The sequence below is a fragment of the Ovis canadensis genome, chromosome 4, assembly GCF_042477335.2.
Source record: "Ovis canadensis isolate MfBH-ARS-UI-01 breed Bighorn chromosome 4, ARS-UI_OviCan_v2, whole genome shotgun sequence".
In the NCBI taxonomy this organism is placed as follows: Eukaryota; Metazoa; Chordata; class Mammalia; order Artiodactyla; family Bovidae; genus Ovis; species Ovis canadensis.
Window position 1 is genome coordinate 121,982,298 of NC_091248.1, and position 18,617 is coordinate 122,000,914.

At 40.3% G+C, this 18,617-nt stretch overlaps 1 protein-coding gene across 1 annotated transcript; it reads left to right on the forward strand.

The window, feature by feature from the left end:
• Positions 1 to 17,192: 17,192 nt before the first annotated feature.
• Positions 17,193 to 18,125, forward strand: LOC138439773 (olfactory receptor 2A2-like). Its single transcript, XM_069588868.1, has one exon. It carries the CDS (start codon positions 17,193 to 17,195, stop codon positions 18,123 to 18,125), a length of 933 nt encoding a protein of 310 aa, XP_069444969.1.
• Positions 18,126 to 18,617: the final 492 nt, after the last annotated feature.

The following is an 18,617-nucleotide window of genomic DNA, read 5'->3' on the forward strand; positions in this document are numbered from 1 at the left end:
CCCCTTTCCCCCTCTAGCAACCTCCTGTTTGTTCCCTGTATCTGTATCTCTATTTCTGTTTTGTTATATGTTTGTTCATTTTTGATTCCACATATAGGTAAAATCATGACTCTTTGTCCTTCTCTGTCGGACTTATTTCACTAAGCTTAATAACACTGGGTTCATCCAACCATCTCATCCTCTGTCATCCCCTTCTCCTCCCACCTTCAATCTTTCCCAGCATGAGGGTCTTTTCAAATGAGTCAGCTCTTTGCATCAGATCACCAAAGTATTGAAGTTTCAGCTTCAACATCAGTCCTCCCAATGAACACTCAGGACTGATCTCCTTTAGGATGGACTGGTTGGATCTCCTTGCTGTCCGAGGGACTCTCAAGAGTCTTCTCAAACACCACAGTTTAAAACATCAGTTCTTTGGTGCTCAGTTTTCTTTATGATCTAACTCTTGCATCCATACACAACTACTGGAAAAACCATAGCCTTGACTAGATGGATATTTGTTGGCAAAGTAATCTCTCTGCTTTTTAATATGCTGTCTAGGCTGGTCATAAATTTCCTACCAAGGAGAAAGCATCTTTTAATTTCATGGCTGCAATCACCATCTGCAGTGATTTTGGAGCCCCCAAAAATAAAGTCTATGACTGTTTCCCATCTATTTGCCATGAAGTGATGGGACCAGATGCCATGATCTTAGTTTTCTTGAATGTTGAGCTTTAAGCCAGTTTTTTCACTCTCCTCTTTCACTTTCATCAAGAGACTTTTAATTTCCTCTTCACTTTCTGCCATAAGGATGGTGTCAACTGCATATCTGAGGTTACTGATATTTCTCCCGGCAATCTTCATTCCAGCTTGTACATCTTCCAGCCCCGCGTTTCTCATGATGTACTCTGCATATAAGTTAAATAAGCAGGGTGACAATATACAGCCTTGACGTCCTCCTTTTCCTATTTGGAACCAGTCTGTTGTTCCATGTCCAGTTCTAACTGTTGCTTCCTGACCTGTATACAGGTTTCTCAAGAGGCAGGTCAGGTGGTCTGGTATTCCCAACTCTCTCAGAATTTTCCAAAGTTTACTGTGATCCACACAGTCAAAGGCTTTGGCATAGTCAATAAAGCAGAAATAGATGTTTTTCTGGAACTCTCTAGCTTTTTCGATGATCCAGTGGATGTTGGCAATTTGATCTCTGGTTCCTCTGCCTTTTCTAAAACCAGCTTGAACATCTGGAAGTTCACGTATTGCTGAAACCTGGCTTGGAGAATTTTGAGCATTACTTTACTAGTGTGTGAGATGAGTGCAATTGTGGAGTAGTTTGAGCATTCTTTGGCACTGCCTTTATTTGGAATTAGAATGAAAACTGACCTTTTCCAGTCCTGTGGCCACTGCTGAATTTTCCAAATTTGCTGGCCTATTGTGTGCAGCATTTTCACAGCATCATCTGTTAGGATTTGAAATAGCTCTACTGGAATTCCAATACCTCCACTAGCTTTGTTAGTAGTGATGCTTTTTAAGGCCCACTTGACTTCACATCCCAGGATGTCTGGCTCTACATGAGCGATCACACTATCGTGATTATCTTGGTTGTGAAGCTCTTTTTTGTACAGTTCTTCTGTGTATTCTTGCCACCTCTTCTTAATATCTTCTGCTTCTGTTAGGTCCATACCATTTCTAACCTTTATCTAGTCCATCTTTGCATGAAATGTTCCCTTGGTATCTCTAATTTTCTTCAAAACATGTCTAGTCTTTTGCATTCTGTTGTTTTCCTCTATTTCTTCGCATTGATCGCTGAGGAAGGCTTTCTTCTCTCTCCTTGCTGTTCTTTGGAACTCTGCATTCAGATGCCTATATCTTTCCTTTTCTCCTTTCCCTTTCACTTCTCTTCCGTTTGCAGCTATTTTTAAGGCCTCCCCAGGCAGCCATTTTGCTTTTCTGCATTTTTTTCCCCCTTGGGGATGGTCTTGATCCTGTCTCCTGAACAATGTCACAAACTTCTACCCATAGTTCATCAGGCACTGTCTATCAGATCTAGTCCCTTAAATCTATTTCTCACTTCCACTGTATAATCATAAGGGATTTGATTTAGGTCATACCTGAATGGTCTAGTGGTTTTCCCTACTATCTTCAATTTAAGTCTAAATTTGGCAATAAGGAGTTCATGATCTGAGCCACAGTCAGCTCCTGGTCTTGTTTTTGCTGACTGTATAGAGCTTCTCCATCTTTGGCTGCAAAGAATATAATCAATCTGATTTCGGTGTTGACCATCTGGTGATCTCCATGTGTAGAGTCTTGTCTTGTGTTGTTTGAAGAGGCTGTTTGCTATGACCAGTGAATTTTCTTGACAAAATTCTATTAGCTTTTGCCCTGCTTCATTCTGTAGGCCTTCATTCTTTAAGGCCAAATTTGCCTGTTACTCCAGGTATTTCTTGGCTTCCTACTTTTCCATTCCAGTCCCTTATTATGAAAAGGACATCTTTTTTGGGTGTTAGTTTTAAAAGGTCTTGTAGGTCTGCTTCTCCAGCATTACTGGTTGGGGCATAGACTTGGATTACTGTGATACTGAATGATTTGCCTTGGAAATGAGCAGAGATCATTCTGTCATTTTTGAGATTGTATCCAAGTACTGCATTTCAGACTCTTTTGTTTACCATAATGGCTTCTCCATTTCTTCTAATGGATTCTTACCCACAGTAGTAGATATAATGGTCATCTGAGTTAAATTCACCCATTCCAGTCCATTTTAGTTCACTGATTCCTAGAATGTCGATGTTCATTCTTGCCATCTCCTCTTTGACCACTTCCTATTTTCCTTGATTCATGGACCTGACATTCCAGGTTCCTATGCAATATTGCTCTTTAAAGCATTGGACCTTGCTTCTATCACCAGTCACATCCACAACTGGGGATTGTTTTTGCTTTGGCTCCCTCCCTTCATTCTTTCTGGAGTTATTTCTCCACTCATCTCCTGTATCATATTGGGCACCTACTGACCTGGGGAGTCCCTCTTTCAGTATCCTATCATTTTGCCTTTTCATACTGTTCATGGGGTTCTCCAGGCAAGAATACTGAAGTGGTTTGCCATTCCCTTCTCCAGTGGACCACATTCTGTCAGACCTCTCCACCATGACCCTCCCGTCTTGGGTGTCTCCACACAGCATGGCTTAGTTTCATTGAGTTAGGCAAGGCTGGGGTCCATGTGATTAGATTGACTAGTTTTCTGTGATTATGGTTTCAGTGTGTCTGAGAGGCATCAGAGGCAGACACACTGAAACCATAATCACAGAAAACTAGTCAATCTAATCACACAGACCACAGCCCTGCTATTTACCTGGGGCCAAACTATGGTGGAGGTAATGAAGCTAATGGTGACTTCCTCCAAAGGGTCCCATGCATGTACTGCTACACTCATCACCCCCAACCCTACAGCAGGCCACCACCAACCCACGTCTCCTCTGGAGACTCCTGGACACTCACAGGCAAGTATGGGTCCATCTCCCATGGGGTGACTGCTCCCTCCTTCTGGGTCCTGGTGCACAAGGTTCTGTTTATGCCCTCCAAGCATCTTTTTCCCAGTCCTGTTTAAGTTCTGGTAGCTTTATGTTGGGTTTAATGGCGACCTCCTCCAAGAGGGCTTATGCTATACCCAAATCTGCTGCACCCAGAGCCCCTGTCCCTGTGGCAGTCCACTGCTGACCCGCACCTCCACAGGAGACACTCAAACACAGTTCTGTCTCAGTCTCTGTGGAATCCCTGGGCCCTGGCGCACACAAGGTTGGTTTGAGCCCTCTTAGCGTCTCTGGCGGGAAGGGGGTTTGATTCTAAACATCAATTCACCCCTCCTACCGTCTTGCTGGGGCTTCTCCTTTGCCCTTGGATGCCGGGTATCTCTTCACTGTCACTCCAGCGCCTACCATCTTACTGGGGTTTCTCTGACCTTGGACGTGGGGTATCTCCTCAAGGCCAGTGCAGCAAAGCACAGCCACTGCTCCTGACCTTGGATGTGGGGTAAACAGATAATTAGTGTCTTTAAAATTTAGACTTTCACATTCTAACCCACTGTGTGCAAGTCAGATAGGAACAGAGATTTTATTGCTGGAGAGAAGTTGTTGAGAGAGAGTTTGAATTCATAGCATAAGTTGGAGGCTGGCCTTCACTAGGGAGAAAACTCGTGACTCCTTAGTAAGAGAAGGCAAGTGGGATAAATGCAAAGATTAATTAATTAATGTGTTAGTAGTGTACAAACTCATCGTTTCTGTGTTCTCAGTTACTCTCACTTACTAGCTGAGACTGGGTGGAAGGACTTACAGAAGCTTAAAAAAGAAAATAAGAGAAAAAGTCATCTGAGAGAAGACCAGCAAAATACAGCATACTTTCTGGGAATATCAAAGGCCAAATCAATGTGAATACTCATGAATTTAAGGGATCTGAGTCCTCATGTTCTGTGTTGTCTCTGGATGCAGGCAAAGCCATGCCTCATCTAAAGTCAGTGCTTGCAACAATGTGTTTACAACAGAAAGGGACAGTGGCCTCTCTAAATGTAGAACATATATTTCTGGAAAAAGTGGTTTCAAAATGGGACACATACTCAAAAAGTAGATTAAAGCAGGAAAGCACTGAGGCCATAGGAGTCCATCTCCAAAGCTTCCCAAGTTAATGATTAGTATTTGCAATGAAAATTTTCTATAATTATTACACATTAACACTTCTCAGCAGACAGGGATTGTTCACTCCCTGAGAGAGATAGAGTTCTCTGAGGGGCTACTTTAATAAGGTCCATGGGAGTCATATTTATTACATTATGAATCTTTCTAAAATTAGGATATAGAAGCAGAATCAATATCAAGTATGTACTGCATTCCTATCCTTGGGGACCGTACTATGGGACATAATCAATAAAGTATGACTTATCTGTTAAACAATTTTATAGCAAGATTCTCTTGAATACAGAGATCTTTGCCATTTTTCTTGAGATTTTCTCCTGCATAACCAGGTGTGCACACAGAGAGAGAGAGAGACACAAACTCTTTTAGATAACAAATCAGCAGACCCAGAGGGAAGGGAGAGTGTTTGTACTACTGTGTAGGAAAAAATGGAGAAAGGTAAAAAGCGACATCGTAATTGTTCTCTGAGCTCCGCAGGACTGTGTCTGGGGAATGGGTTGGTTTTAGGTAATCAGACTCTAAAGCACGCAAACCTAGGGACTCCTGAACTCTGTTTCCTCTGTCAGTACAGAAAAGGTGTCTGGGACTTATCATCCTTATACTCGCTTCAGGGAGCAGGCAACTCAGCTCCAACCATTTCCATCTCTGTGAGTTTCCTATACATTCAATCCCAGTTTAATTAATTCCATCAATAGTACCACAACGCCTTTGTATAAATTATTATTTGTACAATGGTTACCAGGTACAGAAGAGCAGGGCAGAAGACTGGAAACAATTATCAGGTTTAGGAAGAAGGAAAAGCCACCTTCATGAATACCCTTGCACTGTGCCTGGGGTCTCAGAATACCCTCTGATACTCATGCTGTCTAAATGTAGGTTTCTTACTCAGCCTGGTCAGAGTCCCTCCCTGGTCCTGCTTATAGGAAAGGGCTGGTGAAACTCAGTGTCCCTGAGTCTTGGTATCAAACAAAAATGGGCAGAAGAGCCATCTAGAGCTGATGCCTCTCCTAACAAATGATGAAGCCGGAGGTGGTGTGTGACTTGTCTTCCACTGTCTTTCATTTCTTCCTCTGCTAAGGACCGTCTGCTCCTGGAAATGTCCTCCTGCCACAAAGTGAGAACACTGGGGCTCCTTTCTTTGCTGCCCAGTGGGGAGATGTTAGTAAAGAACAGGGAGAAATTCTCTAGCTACCTGATAAAGATCCCATTAGTATTTCTTTTGTAGCAGAGAAGCTGGTATAAGTACCAGTTTAACTTATCGTGGTTTGTTGTCCAGTGTTACTGGCCAGGGATGGTTGTCCTCCTCTGAGGATAACCCTTTGTCATCCTCACACAAATGTGACTGCCATTGTCACTTACCAATTTGGGCAGAAAGTTCAAGCTGGTAAAATGTCCCTACTGAAAAAGATATTTCTCTATTTTGTAATGGTTGAAATTAAAATAAATCATTGTTAAGTATCCAAATGCATAAGGAAAATCAAGGTAATCCTATCTTCGTAATGTTACAGTAAGGCGTAGTATTTCTAACAACTTCCTCTCAGTTCAGTTCAGTTGCTCAGTCGTGTTCGACTCTTTGCAACCCCATGAATCACAGCATGCCAGGCCTCCCTGTCCATCACCAGCTCCCAGAGTTTACTCAAACTATGTCCATCGAGTCAGTGATGCCATCCAGCCATCTCATCCTCTGTCGTCCCCTTTTCCTCCTGTCTTCAATCTTTCCTAGCATCAGAGTTGATTCCAATGAGTCAACTCTTAGCATAAGGTGGCCAAAGTATTGGAGTTTCAGCTTCAACATCAGTCCTTCCAATGAACACCCAGGACTGATCTCCTTTAGAATGGACTGGATGGACCTCCTTGCAGTCCAAGGGACTTTCAAGAGTCTTCTCTAACACCACAGTTCAAAAGCATCAATTCTTCAGTGCTCAGTTTTCTTCACAGTCCAACTCTTCCATCCATACATGACTACTGGAAAAACCGTAGCCTTGACTAGACGGACCTTTGTTGGCAAAGCAATGTCTCTGCTTTTTAATACGCTATCTAGGTTGGTCATAACTTTCCTTCCAAGGAGTAAGCAGTGATTTTGGAGCCCCCCAAAAGAAAGTCTGACACTGTTTCCACTGTTTCCCCATCTATTTCCCATGAAGTGATGGGAACAGATGCCATGATCTTCGTTTTCTGAATGTTGAGCTTTAAGCCAACTTTTTCACTCTCCTCTTTCACTTTCATCAAGAGGCTTTTTAGCTCCTCTTCACTTTCTGCCATAAGGGTGGTGTCATCTACATATCTGAGGTTATTGATATTTCTCCTGGCAATCTTGATTCCAGCTTGTACTTCTTCCAGCCCAGCGTTTATCATGATGTATTCTGCATATAAGTTAAATAAGCAGGGTGACAATATACAGCCTTGATGTACTCCTTTCCCAATTTTGAACTAGTCCATTGTTCCATGTCCAGTTCTAACTGTTCCTTCCTGACCTGCATACAAATTTCTCAAGAGGCAGGTCAGGTGGTCTGGTATTCACATCTCTTTCAGAATTTTCCACAGTTGATTGTGATCCACACAGTCAAAGGCTTTGGCATAGTCAATAAAGCAGAAATAGATGTTTTTCTGGAACTCTCTTGCTTTTTCCATGATACAGCAGATGCTGGCAATTTGCTCTCTGGTTCCTCTGCCTTTTCTAAAACCAGCTTGAACATCTGGAAGTTCATGGTTCATGTATTGCTGAAGCCTGGCTTGGAGAATTTTGAGCATTACTTTACTAGCATGTGAGATGAGTGCAATCGTGCAGAACTTTGAGCATTCTTTGGCATTGCCTTTCTTTGGGATTGGAATGAAAACTGACCTTTTCCAGTCCTGTGGCCACTGTTGAGTTTTCCAAATTTGCTGGCTAACTTCCTCTACACTACAGTAATTTCATTATTCTTACCCCTATTCCAGCATTTTAACAGAATCATTCTAGTCAATATTCAGGAGGCTAACAGAGTTATTGTGTTCATAATGTCTGATTTCTGTTGTGCATAAGATAAGAGTAGATGGTCTGCTAACACGAAGTTACTGGAAAGGCATTCTCCATAGACCTGACCTGAGCTTATAAGCTATCAGAGTCCCCTCAGCTAGTTGAGGTGTTGGACCAAAGGGTTTCACTTCTGCAGCAAGTCAAGGAAAGCAGTGATTATTTCCTATAAATGTGAGGTAAGATCATTGGAAAAAACCCTGTTTCTGGGCAAGATTGAAGGCAGGAGGAGAGGGGGAGGATAGAGGATGAAATGGTTGGATGGCATCACCGGCTCTATGGACGTGAGTTTGAGCAAGCTTCAGGAACTGGTGATGGGCAGGAAAGCCTAGTGTGCAGTAGTCCGTGGAGTCACAAAATAGCTGGACATGACTGAGTGACTGGACTGAACTGAACTGAGGAGATGTTCTAGGACTAATGCATATATAAAGATACAACCCTCTGATAGTCATCTTGCAATGTAAAATTATATATAATGCTTATTAATGCTTATAATTTTCTTACTAAATAAAATTTTCTCAGTATATATAATATAATGTAGTAATTTAAATATATTAACTGAATCTCCTCTAAGGTATATTCTAATATGTGACAAGTATATTCTTTTAACCTGTAATGACAACATATCTGAAATACAGAATGAATTTTAGAGATATAGAGTATTGGGAGCTGGACTTAGAAACTAATGTCAAATGACTGGGAGATCTCAATAGAGATGACAACGACAGTTTTTTGAGAGCACAAGTCTGGGAGTCAAAGAATCAGGCCGTGTTATCAGGGAGCTACTACTTGTAAGATAACTCAAGCTACTGTAGATTAGATTTATCTGCAAATATATGAATTTGTACTGAAGGAAAATTCTACATTAAACTAAGTTGCTAAGTCCCTAAGTAGACAACTCAAGACAGGAAAATAGACCAGAACCGGCAGTTAAACCAACAGCCAGTGTAGAGAACGTGAATGCTGTGATGTTTATGCTAACATTTATTGTAACATTAGTACCTAAAACTTGAATGTTACAGGCATGCACTGATATAGGATGAAGGCTTTGGAGTCACTTTTATTAGCTGGCTGACTCAACGTGCTTGAGAGTATCTATGATTTCATGTATGTATGATGTATGTTCACATATTTTGCCCAATTTAAATTGGATTATCTAGCTTTTCAGTATCAATATACAGAAATTCCTTACATATTCTGAATATGAACACTATTGATTGCATATGTTATAAATATTTCCTTCCACTCTGTAGATTTCATTTTTATTCTCTTAATGATGCCTCTAGGTAGACAGGAGTTAGGTTCTTAATTTTATTAATCTTTCCTTTCTGTTTTTTATTTTGTTGCAGAAACTTTTCTTCTCTCTGAGGCTTTCACTATAAATCATTAATTAATGTTCTACAAAGTGCCGGGGTCCAGCCCCGGTGGATCCAGGGAATTCGAAGGGTGGACGGCGTCGGCGTGGAAAGACTTGTTTATTTATTAATGAAAGATTAGATTAAGAAATTATAGTGTAGTAAGAAGATTAAGTGGAAGAAGAGGGCTGAATAGCTTGGTTTACGTGGAAGGCCAATAAAATTCCAGACAAGGAATTTGCACCATCTACGTTGGGCCACCGGCGCCCGCTTGAATATCTAAGGGTGCCTCGCCTTAAGCTCCCTTTCTCGCGGGTCTTAACAGCCGGGGCAAGTAAGTAGACGTGGAGAGCCTCCGCGCTCCAGGTGGAAATTCAGCCCTAAATTAAAGTAAAGAGCAGAGAGAGGGAAAGAGAGAGAAGAAGAAAGAGAGAGAGACACGGGGGGAGCCAGAGTGCCAAGAAACCAGGCCGGGAGACTAGTTAGAGAAGCTGGCCCCCGGCCCCTGGCCCCAGAAGCTGGCCCCCTCCTTTATTGTTCAGAAGGCCTTTTATACTTTTGATAAAACACAGAGATCAATGGGTAACACAAGATTATGTAGCGTTCGCAGCTCAGGCTCTTTCTATACATCATTTGGTATACAAAAGGTCTCAGGTGATTTACATTATCTTTTGGCCAAGAGGCTTGTTAACACTTTTTGGCTCTCTTCCTTAATGAATGTTAATCTTGTTTCCCCTGAAGTGTTTTTCTTTAATCTACATCTCCTTAAAGCATTAACATTAAAGTTACATCTCTATAGAACAAAGGTGCAGTGGGATATAACAAAGAAGGCACTTAACTCAAAGATCTAATGTTGCTAACACAAGGTCTACTACTTGTTTTTCTAACCATATCTACAACTAAAGGATGTAAAAATTTGGCAGCAAATATTGACTTAACAAATGAAACCTTTAATCAGTCCTATTCTAAAGATTTTGACTCCTCGGAAGCTCCTACATTCCTAGGATGTTTTAAGCTTCCTGTGCCTCCTGCGGTCAGGAGGCCTCAAACAATCACACGCGCAGCTGTACGAGTCCTGCAGGCAGGCTAGAAAGCCATCAGAGGGTTTTTTGGATTGAAACACTCTTTTAAATGCAGAAGACTAAAGCCCTGAATTGACTTTTTCCAGAAAATGTCAGAAGAGTGGAAACGCAGAGCACAAAAGCCGGCAGATTTTTGTTGGGGTACATGCTTAGGAATTTCCAGAGGGGTCCCTGAAGTCTGAGCACGCCTTGCGTATGTCAGCTTCCTTCCTCATGACCTTGTCACGGGCGGGATTCCTCACACTGGCTCCCGGCAACAAAGCTTGTTTTCATCTTTTATGATTAATTCTAAAACCTACTTGAGTTTTTGTAGTATACTGGTAGAAGTCATGTTTTAGGTTTTATGCACTTTGATAGTCAATTGATCCAGAATTATTTATTAAAAACACCAGTGCCTTTGTCTTGGTTCAAGTATGTACGTATAAGCGTGTTTGTGTGCATACATTTCTGAATTTCTGAGTAAACCTTGCTGTTTGATGGGTCTGTTTATTTATCTTGCTCCAATACAATATTGACTGACTGTATAAAGGCAGTATAACCTTGTAGGTCTCAGTATTCCACAGAGTAAGTACTTTTACTTCATTCTTTAAAATTGCCTTATTCTTCTTCATCTTTTATAATTTCATATGAAATTTATAGTTAGGTTCCCAGTTTCTATACCTGAGCTAACATTGGGTTCTGATTTTTATTTTATTGAACCAATAGAACAATTTGGAGAGATTTGCAATCTTTACAAAATGATCATTTCATAAACAAAGTATGTAAGTCTCCCCATTTGAACATCATCCTTGAGCCCAAATTCTTCGATATTTACTTGTTTGTAATAGTAGACCATCTATAAATATTTATTTTTAATATGTGCAAGTGGGTTTTCAATAATTATATTTTATTTTCCATTTTAAATCCTAGCCCTTCTATTTTTTCTTTTTGTCTTAATGTCAGATGGTTTCTGAATCAACATTAAAAAGAAGTGGTTTTAATAAAGCATGTTAAAATCATTTCCTAACTCAAAGGGAAAGCTTTTAAAGTTTTACTATCATTATTAATGTTCTTGTATGTTTTTCTGGGATAAACACGTTTCCTGCTATATAAAACTTACTTATTTCATAGGGAATAAGCACACCATGCATTTTCATCTATTAGCAGATTGTTCATTTTATCATAACTTTGTAGCATCTTTTATATGCCTGCCTATGCTTAGGTCTTATATCAGTATTGTTACTACAGTCACTGTAGGCATAAACCCTTTTTTTCCATTATTTTATTATCAGTCTTTTTGGGTTGGGGTGTTCATGTATACTTGTGTGCATTTATGTTTAGGTGTGAGTGTTCTAAGAAGTTCATAAGTAGATTTTCTGTTTTTAATCTGATATGGTCATCTCTGTCTTTTGCTGGATGAATACAATTCATTTACATTTGATACATTAATGGATATACATAGACTTATTCATATCAGCATATTTTGTGTTTCCAAATATCAACAATTTTTTTGCTTCTCTTTTTCTATTTTCTTACCTTTTACCTTCCTTTTGATTGATAATGCTTTAATGTTTCATTTGTTGGCACTGCAATTTGAAAATCATAGATTCTACATCATTTTCTATTGATGGTAATCTGTAAGTGCTAACATCAACATTAATAATTTATTGAAATGAATTTAAAATCTTTCAGTATTATGAACCTCTTCAAAAAGGTAGTATTCTTCATGTTCCAATACATCTCTTCATTTATTTTTAAACTTTACTTTTATAATTTTAAGCATCAAAATCATTTTATAGCTCATAAGTTATTAAATATAAGGTCATATTTTATAATAATGTTTGTTCAATATTGTTTATATGTGTTTGCTTAACTCTGAATTCACTTCTGTGCTTATTAAGGAAGAATTTTTATTAGAATACTAAAAGGATATATGCCCTAAAAGTTTATAATTTACATATGATGAATCTCTTCTTTTGTTCTCATTCCTTCAAGAGAGTTCCTGCAGTTGTCACGTTCTTGACTGAGAGCTTCTCTGCCTCTTGGAGTGTATTTAATACCTTCTGTCTTCAGATCTTGTGCTGTTGATAAGAAATCTGCTGTCAGTGAAATTGTTTTTCCTGTATAGATACTTTTCTTTTACCTTTAATGTTTTTTTAATATTTCCTTTTGATCTCGGAACAATTAAATACTGAAATACTGTAAGGAAAATTTTTTAAAGGCAAATAAAATTATAGCTTTTATTAAATATTAAAACTTATTTTAAAAACTAAGACTAATTTGTAGGTAGCCCTAGGAAACTACTTTTTTTAAACAGGAAGATAGTGGTCAAATATGTGTGTTTGTTTGTATTTATTAAGAATTTATATTTAATCTATCTTAATCTCAAATTTTTGATATAAAGATTAATTTTATCTTCAATTATCAGAAGTTCTTCGATGGCGTTATGGGTACATTTATCTTTATTGTATTCTTTCGGAATACATTTTTATCATTTTGGAGATTAAGTAAGGTCTTTTTACAATTTGGAATATTTTTGGTAAACCTCTTCTAATACGGCTTCTTCAGTTCAGTTCAGTCACTCAGTTGTGTCTGACTCTTTGCAACCCCATGGACTGCAGTATGCCAGGCCTCCCTGTCCAGTCACCAGACAGGTCAAATCCAACATCCAGAAATCTGTGAGTGTAAAGTATATTCTGCTCCTTTTGGTAGTGAGTGTACATCAGAAGTGCAGACTATCTTGCTTAGAACTGCTCCTGAGCTAGGGAGTAGGGGATGGAATCAGGGCAAGTTAAAATGCTACAGATCTCTCCCGTTGATTTCCAGGTTGATGGTTTGTTTTCCGTATTAAGCACGTGTGCTGCAGCTATAGCTTTTGATTAGACTCCAGAAATCCAAAGAAGCTTATTTTGACAGGGTTTTCCATTTTATATGTTGCTTTTCTAGAGAGAAGTACTTTTTTGATTTTTCTATTCCATCTTTTAACCCATGTCCCTCCAGGGAGTTAATAATTTCCTGATCTTACTCAGACATTTTAGCAAGTGGTCTGTAAAGATATTTAATTTTTCAGTTAATGACAGGTGTCAATCCCTTACTTTTTCTTAAAGCAGAATTTTTACATTTATATATAGAAATATGTACTGCTCATGGCTCAAATTTTTCAGTACAGTTGAGTGATTAATGTTGTGTGGTAAAAGGCTAATGAAAGTCAGTAGCTATATTATCTGTCAAAATGCATGGAAATTAGAACTTTTAATTCCCATTAGCCTCTTCCCAATATATACACTGTTGCTGCTGCTGCTAAGTCACTTCAGTTGTGTCCGACTCTGTGCAACTCAGAGACAGCAGCCCACCAGGCTCCTCCGTCCCTGGGATTCTCCAGGCAAGAACACTGGAGTGGGTTGCCATTTCCTTCTCTAATGCATGAAAGTGAAAAGGGAAAGTGAAGTCACTCAGTCATGTCCGAATCTTCGTGACCCCATGGACTGCAGCTCACCAGGTTCCTCCATCCATGGGATTTTCCAGGCAAGAGTACTGGAGTGGGGTGCCCTATATACACTGTTATGTATCTAGTTCAGTCTTGTTCTAGGTTCCAGAGGACACTTCCAGAATTCTTTGTTGTTACTTTCCTTGATCTGTATTTTTACAGTGTGATTTTTCTTTCTAGGATCACTTCTTCCCTGTTTGAAATGAAATCTTGGAATTTCCTTCAGTAAGAATAGTTAAATCCAGACTATCTCAGCTCAAGACTAGTTTTGTGTGCATGCTAAGTCACTTCAGTTGTTTCTGCCTCTTAGCTGTCTTTAAAGAAGAATGTGGTGTAGGGTATGTAGTCTCTCATCTCACCAGAAACTGAAGTCTAAATCTCAATGTTTGTAAACTATATCCTTCAAATTTGAACACTTGACTTTTAACTTCCCATTTTGCATCCTTGGTGGCTCAGAGGTTAAAGCGTCTGCCTCCAATGCGGGAGACCTGGGTTTGATCCCTGGGTCGGGAAGATCCTCTGGAGAAGGAAATGGCAACCCACTCCAGTGTTCTTGCCTGGAGAATCCCATGGACTGAGGAGCCTGGTGGGCTGCAGTCCACGGGGTCACAAAGAGTCGGACACGACTGAGTGACTTGACTTGACTTTACTTCACAATTGGGGAAAATGGTTTTCTTATGATTTCTTGTAATTCACCTCCCATAACAGCTGATTTTTGCTGGCTTTGTAATATTCATTTTACATTGTTAAGATCTGTACTGTTTACATTCTGTTTAGTCATTATCCTTACCACAATTTTGACCATTCTTCCCCTGCTAAAATGAATTTAATGCTGCATGATAGTTCTCTAATCACAATTCATGCATATATCTGCAATATACAATTGACTGAAAAAGATTTTTTTCCATGATATATGTTAGGGTCATATTTTATGAGTTTATACATGTATCAAAATTACATATAAGTATGTGCATCTCTGAATGTATATATGGTGACTCTATTTTACTGTAATAATATATTAATAGTAATTTTATATATTATACATAATATATATGGGGCTTCCCAGTGGGGTGCTAGTTGTAAAGAACCCACCTGCCAATGCAGGAGATGTAAAAAATGTAGGTTCATCCCTGAGTTCGGAAGACAGATCACCCGGATGAGGGCATGGTGACCTAGTGTTCTTGCCTGGAGAATCCTATGGACAGAGGAGCCTGGTGGGCTACAGTTCACAGGGTCACAAAGAATTAGACACAACTGAAGCGACTTCACACACACACACACACACACACACACACACACACACACACACACTCTGATACATGTAAATGTGTTGTTGTTGTTCTTGTTCAGTCGCATAGTCCTGTTCAACTATTTGCAACCCCATGGACTACAGCATGGCAGTCTCCCCTCCTTCACTGTCTCCTGGTTGTTCAAATGCATGTCCATTGCGTGATGATTCCATCCAACCATCTCATCCTCTATCACCCCTTTCTCCTCCCGCCTTCAATCTTTCCCAGCAGGGTCTTTTCCAATGAGTCAGCTCTTGGCATCAGGTGGCCAAAATATTGGAGTTTCAGCTTCAGCATCAGTCCTTCCAATGAATATTCAGGTTTGATTTCCTTTTGGAGTGACTAATTTGATCTTGCTATCCAAGGACTCTCAAGAGTCTTCTCCAACACCACGGTTCAAAAGCATCAGTCTTTCAGTGCTCAGCCTTCCTTATGGTCCAACTCTCACATTCATACATGACTACTGGAAAAACCATAGTTTTGACAATACGGACATGTGTCAGCAAAGTGATGTCTCTGCTTTTTAATATGCTGTCTAGGTTTGTCATCGTTTTCCTTCCAAGGAGGAATTATCTTTTAATTTCATGGCTGCAGGCACTGTCCAACCAAGATCTGGAGGATTTTGGTTCATCTACTTTTGAAGCCTATGCATAAGTCATTTGGGAGCCCAAGAAAATAAAATCTGCCACTGTTTCCATTTTTTCCCCATCTATCACCATCAAGTGAAAGGACAGGTGCCATGATCTTCGTTTTTTGAATGCTGAATTTTAAGCAAGTTTTTTCACTCTCCTCTTTCACTTTCATCAAAAGGTTCTGTATTCCTCTTTGCTTTCTGCCATTAGGGTAGTATCATCTGCATATTTGAGATTATTGATATTTCTCCTGGCAATCTTGATTCCAGGTTATGATTCATCCAGCCTGGCATTTCACAGATGTACTCTGCATATAAGTTAAATAAGCTGGGTGACAATATACAGCCTTAACAAACTCCTTTCCCAATTTTGAACCAATCTATTGTTCCATGTCCAGTTTTAACTGTTGCTTCTTGACCTGAAAACAGGTTCCTCAGGAGGCAGGTAAGATAGTCTGGTATTCCCATCTCATGAAGACTTTTCCACAGTTTGTTGTGATCCACACAGTCAAAGGCTTTAGCATAGTCAGTGAAGCAGGAGTAGATTTTTTCTGGAATTCTCTTGCTTTTTTATGAACCAGTGGATATTGTTAATTTGATCTCTGGCTACTCTGCCTTTTGAAAATCCAGCTTATAGATCTGGAAGATTTTGGCTTATGTACTTTTGAAGCCTAGTTTGAAAGAGTTTGAGCATTACTTTGTTAGCATTTAAAATGTGTGCAACTGTACGATAGTTTGAATATTCTTCCGTGTTGTCTTTCTTTGGGATTGGAATGAAAACTGACTGTTTCTAGTCCTGTAGCCACTGCTGAGTTTTCCAAATATGCTGGCATGTGGAGTGCAGCACTTTAACAGGATCATCTTTTAGGATTTTTAATAGCTCAGCTATATTTCCATCACTGCACTAGCTTTGTTTATATATATCATATACTGCTATTGCTACTGCTAAGTCACTTCAGTCGTGTCCAACTCTGTGTGACCCCATAGACGGCAGCCCACCAGGCTCCCCTGTCCCTGGGACTCTCCAGGCAAGAACATTGGAGTGGGTTGCCATTTCATTCTCCAAAGCATGGAAGTGAAAAGTGAAAGTGAAGTCTCTCAGCCATATCCGACTTAGCGACCCCATGGACTGCAGCCTACCAGGCTCCTCCACCCATGGGATTTTCCAGGCAAGAGTTCTGGAGTGGGGTGCCATTGCCTTCTCCCTATATTATATAAACATATAATATATGTAATATAATAATGTTGCAGGAAGAAGGACCCCTCCAAGAGTCTAGGAATAAATTGTCAATATGTGAATATGGCTTTACTTTAGTCTTGTGTTCATTTGAAGAAAATAAGTGATAAGCCAAAAATGAATAAAAATTAGTGAAACCTGTATACTATATACGTGGGGCCTCCTTATCTGTAATAGCAACCCACTCCAGTATTCATGCCTGGAAAATCTCGTGGACCGAGGAGCCTGTGGGGCTACAGTCCATGGGGTTGCAAAGAGTCGGACATGACTGAGCAACTTCACTTTCACTTTCACAATAAAAAGTAAGGAACAAAAAGGCAAAGAAATTTTGAAGAAAAAAACTTCAGGGAGGTAGGGACAACACAAGCGTCCTCTGAATTCACTTCACATAAATAACTCCTATTTTCATTGCTATCCAATCCTGACTTTCCTATCATACTTCAGGCCTTTGCAGACTGTCATTGGCAATGGAGGGCAACCAATCACAGATCACAGAATTCATCCTGGTGGGATTCCAGCTCAGCAAAAACATAGAATTGCTCCTCTTTGGTGTCTTCTCCCTGTTATATATCTGCAACCTGCTGGCAAATGGCATGATCTTGGGACTCATTTGCCTTGACCCCAGACTGCACTCCCCCATGTATTTCTTCCTTTCCCACCTGGCCATCATCGACATATCCTTTCCTTCCAGCAATTTGCCCACCTTGCTGGAAAACCTAGTGAAACACACCAAAAACATCTCCTTTGACCCTTGCACTGTGCAGATGCTTTTCAATTTGACTTTTGGATCTATAGAGTGCCTCATTTTGTTGGCGATGTCCTATGACAGGTATGTGGCAATCTGCCATCCCCTCCAGTACACGGTCATCATGAACTGGAGAGTGTGCTCCATCCTGGCCGTTGCTTGCTGGGTGTGTGGATTTGCCCTGGCCCTGGTCCAAGTAATTCTCTTGTTAAGATTACCCTTCTGTGGCCCCCAGAAGGTGAACCACTTCCTCTGTGACATTCGCTCTGTCCTCAAATTGGCCTGTGGTGACATCTGGATCAATGAAATGTTCCTCTTTGCTGATGGCGTTCTTATCTTAGTTGGGCCTCTTGCCCTGATGTTGGTCTCCTATATGCGTATTCTCTGGGCCATCCTGAAGATCCGGTCAAAGGAGGGCCGCAAGAAAGCCTTCTCCACCTGCTCCTCCCACCTCTGTGTGGTTGGGTTCTACTTTGGCATAGCCATGATCGTTTACATGGTCCCTGACAACAGTCAACGAGAAGAACACCTGAAGATCCTTTTCCTGTTTTATACTCTTTTCAACCCATTGCTGAACCCTCTTGTCTACAGTGTACGGAATGCTCAAGTGAAGGCTGCCTTCTACAGAGTATTGCAGAAAAGGAGGACAACGTGAAGGAGGGCCCAGTTTTGGTTCAGTGCATTCTTTTCCCTTCAGAGATGTGATTGCTGATGCAAGAAAACTCAAAATTCCTCAGAAAGAGACATGATTTAATGATGAACATTACTCCAGAGTAGCATCAGCATGATGGAAGAATAGGAATCCCTAAGCCTCCATTCCTCCATGGAGGCAAAAACATATAGACCTAATTTCCTTTTTGAAAATACCAGAAGTTGGATAAAAGAGTGCTGTACCCCAGAAAAGCACATTGCTGAGAAGAGATACAATAAGTGTTGAGGCGAATTTATGGTATTGTGTCCTCCATACTTACTTCCCTTCCATGGCAATGTGTCAGGAATAGGAGAAAATCTCCACCTCCCAGATGTCTCTCAAGGGGGAAAAAGAAGAATGGATCATTCAGATCATTCAGATCTGAGAGTTTGTTAGTTGTCTTGCCTCTGAAGCACTGATGGAAGCAGCAGTTTGGAGTCCTGGTTAGGATCCCTG

What these genes read in the sequence shown, in the direction of transcription:
- LOC138439773 (XM_069588868.1), top strand. Translation starts at nt 17,193, where the DNA reads ATGGAGGGCAACCAATCACAGATCACAGAATTCATCCTGGTGGGATTC.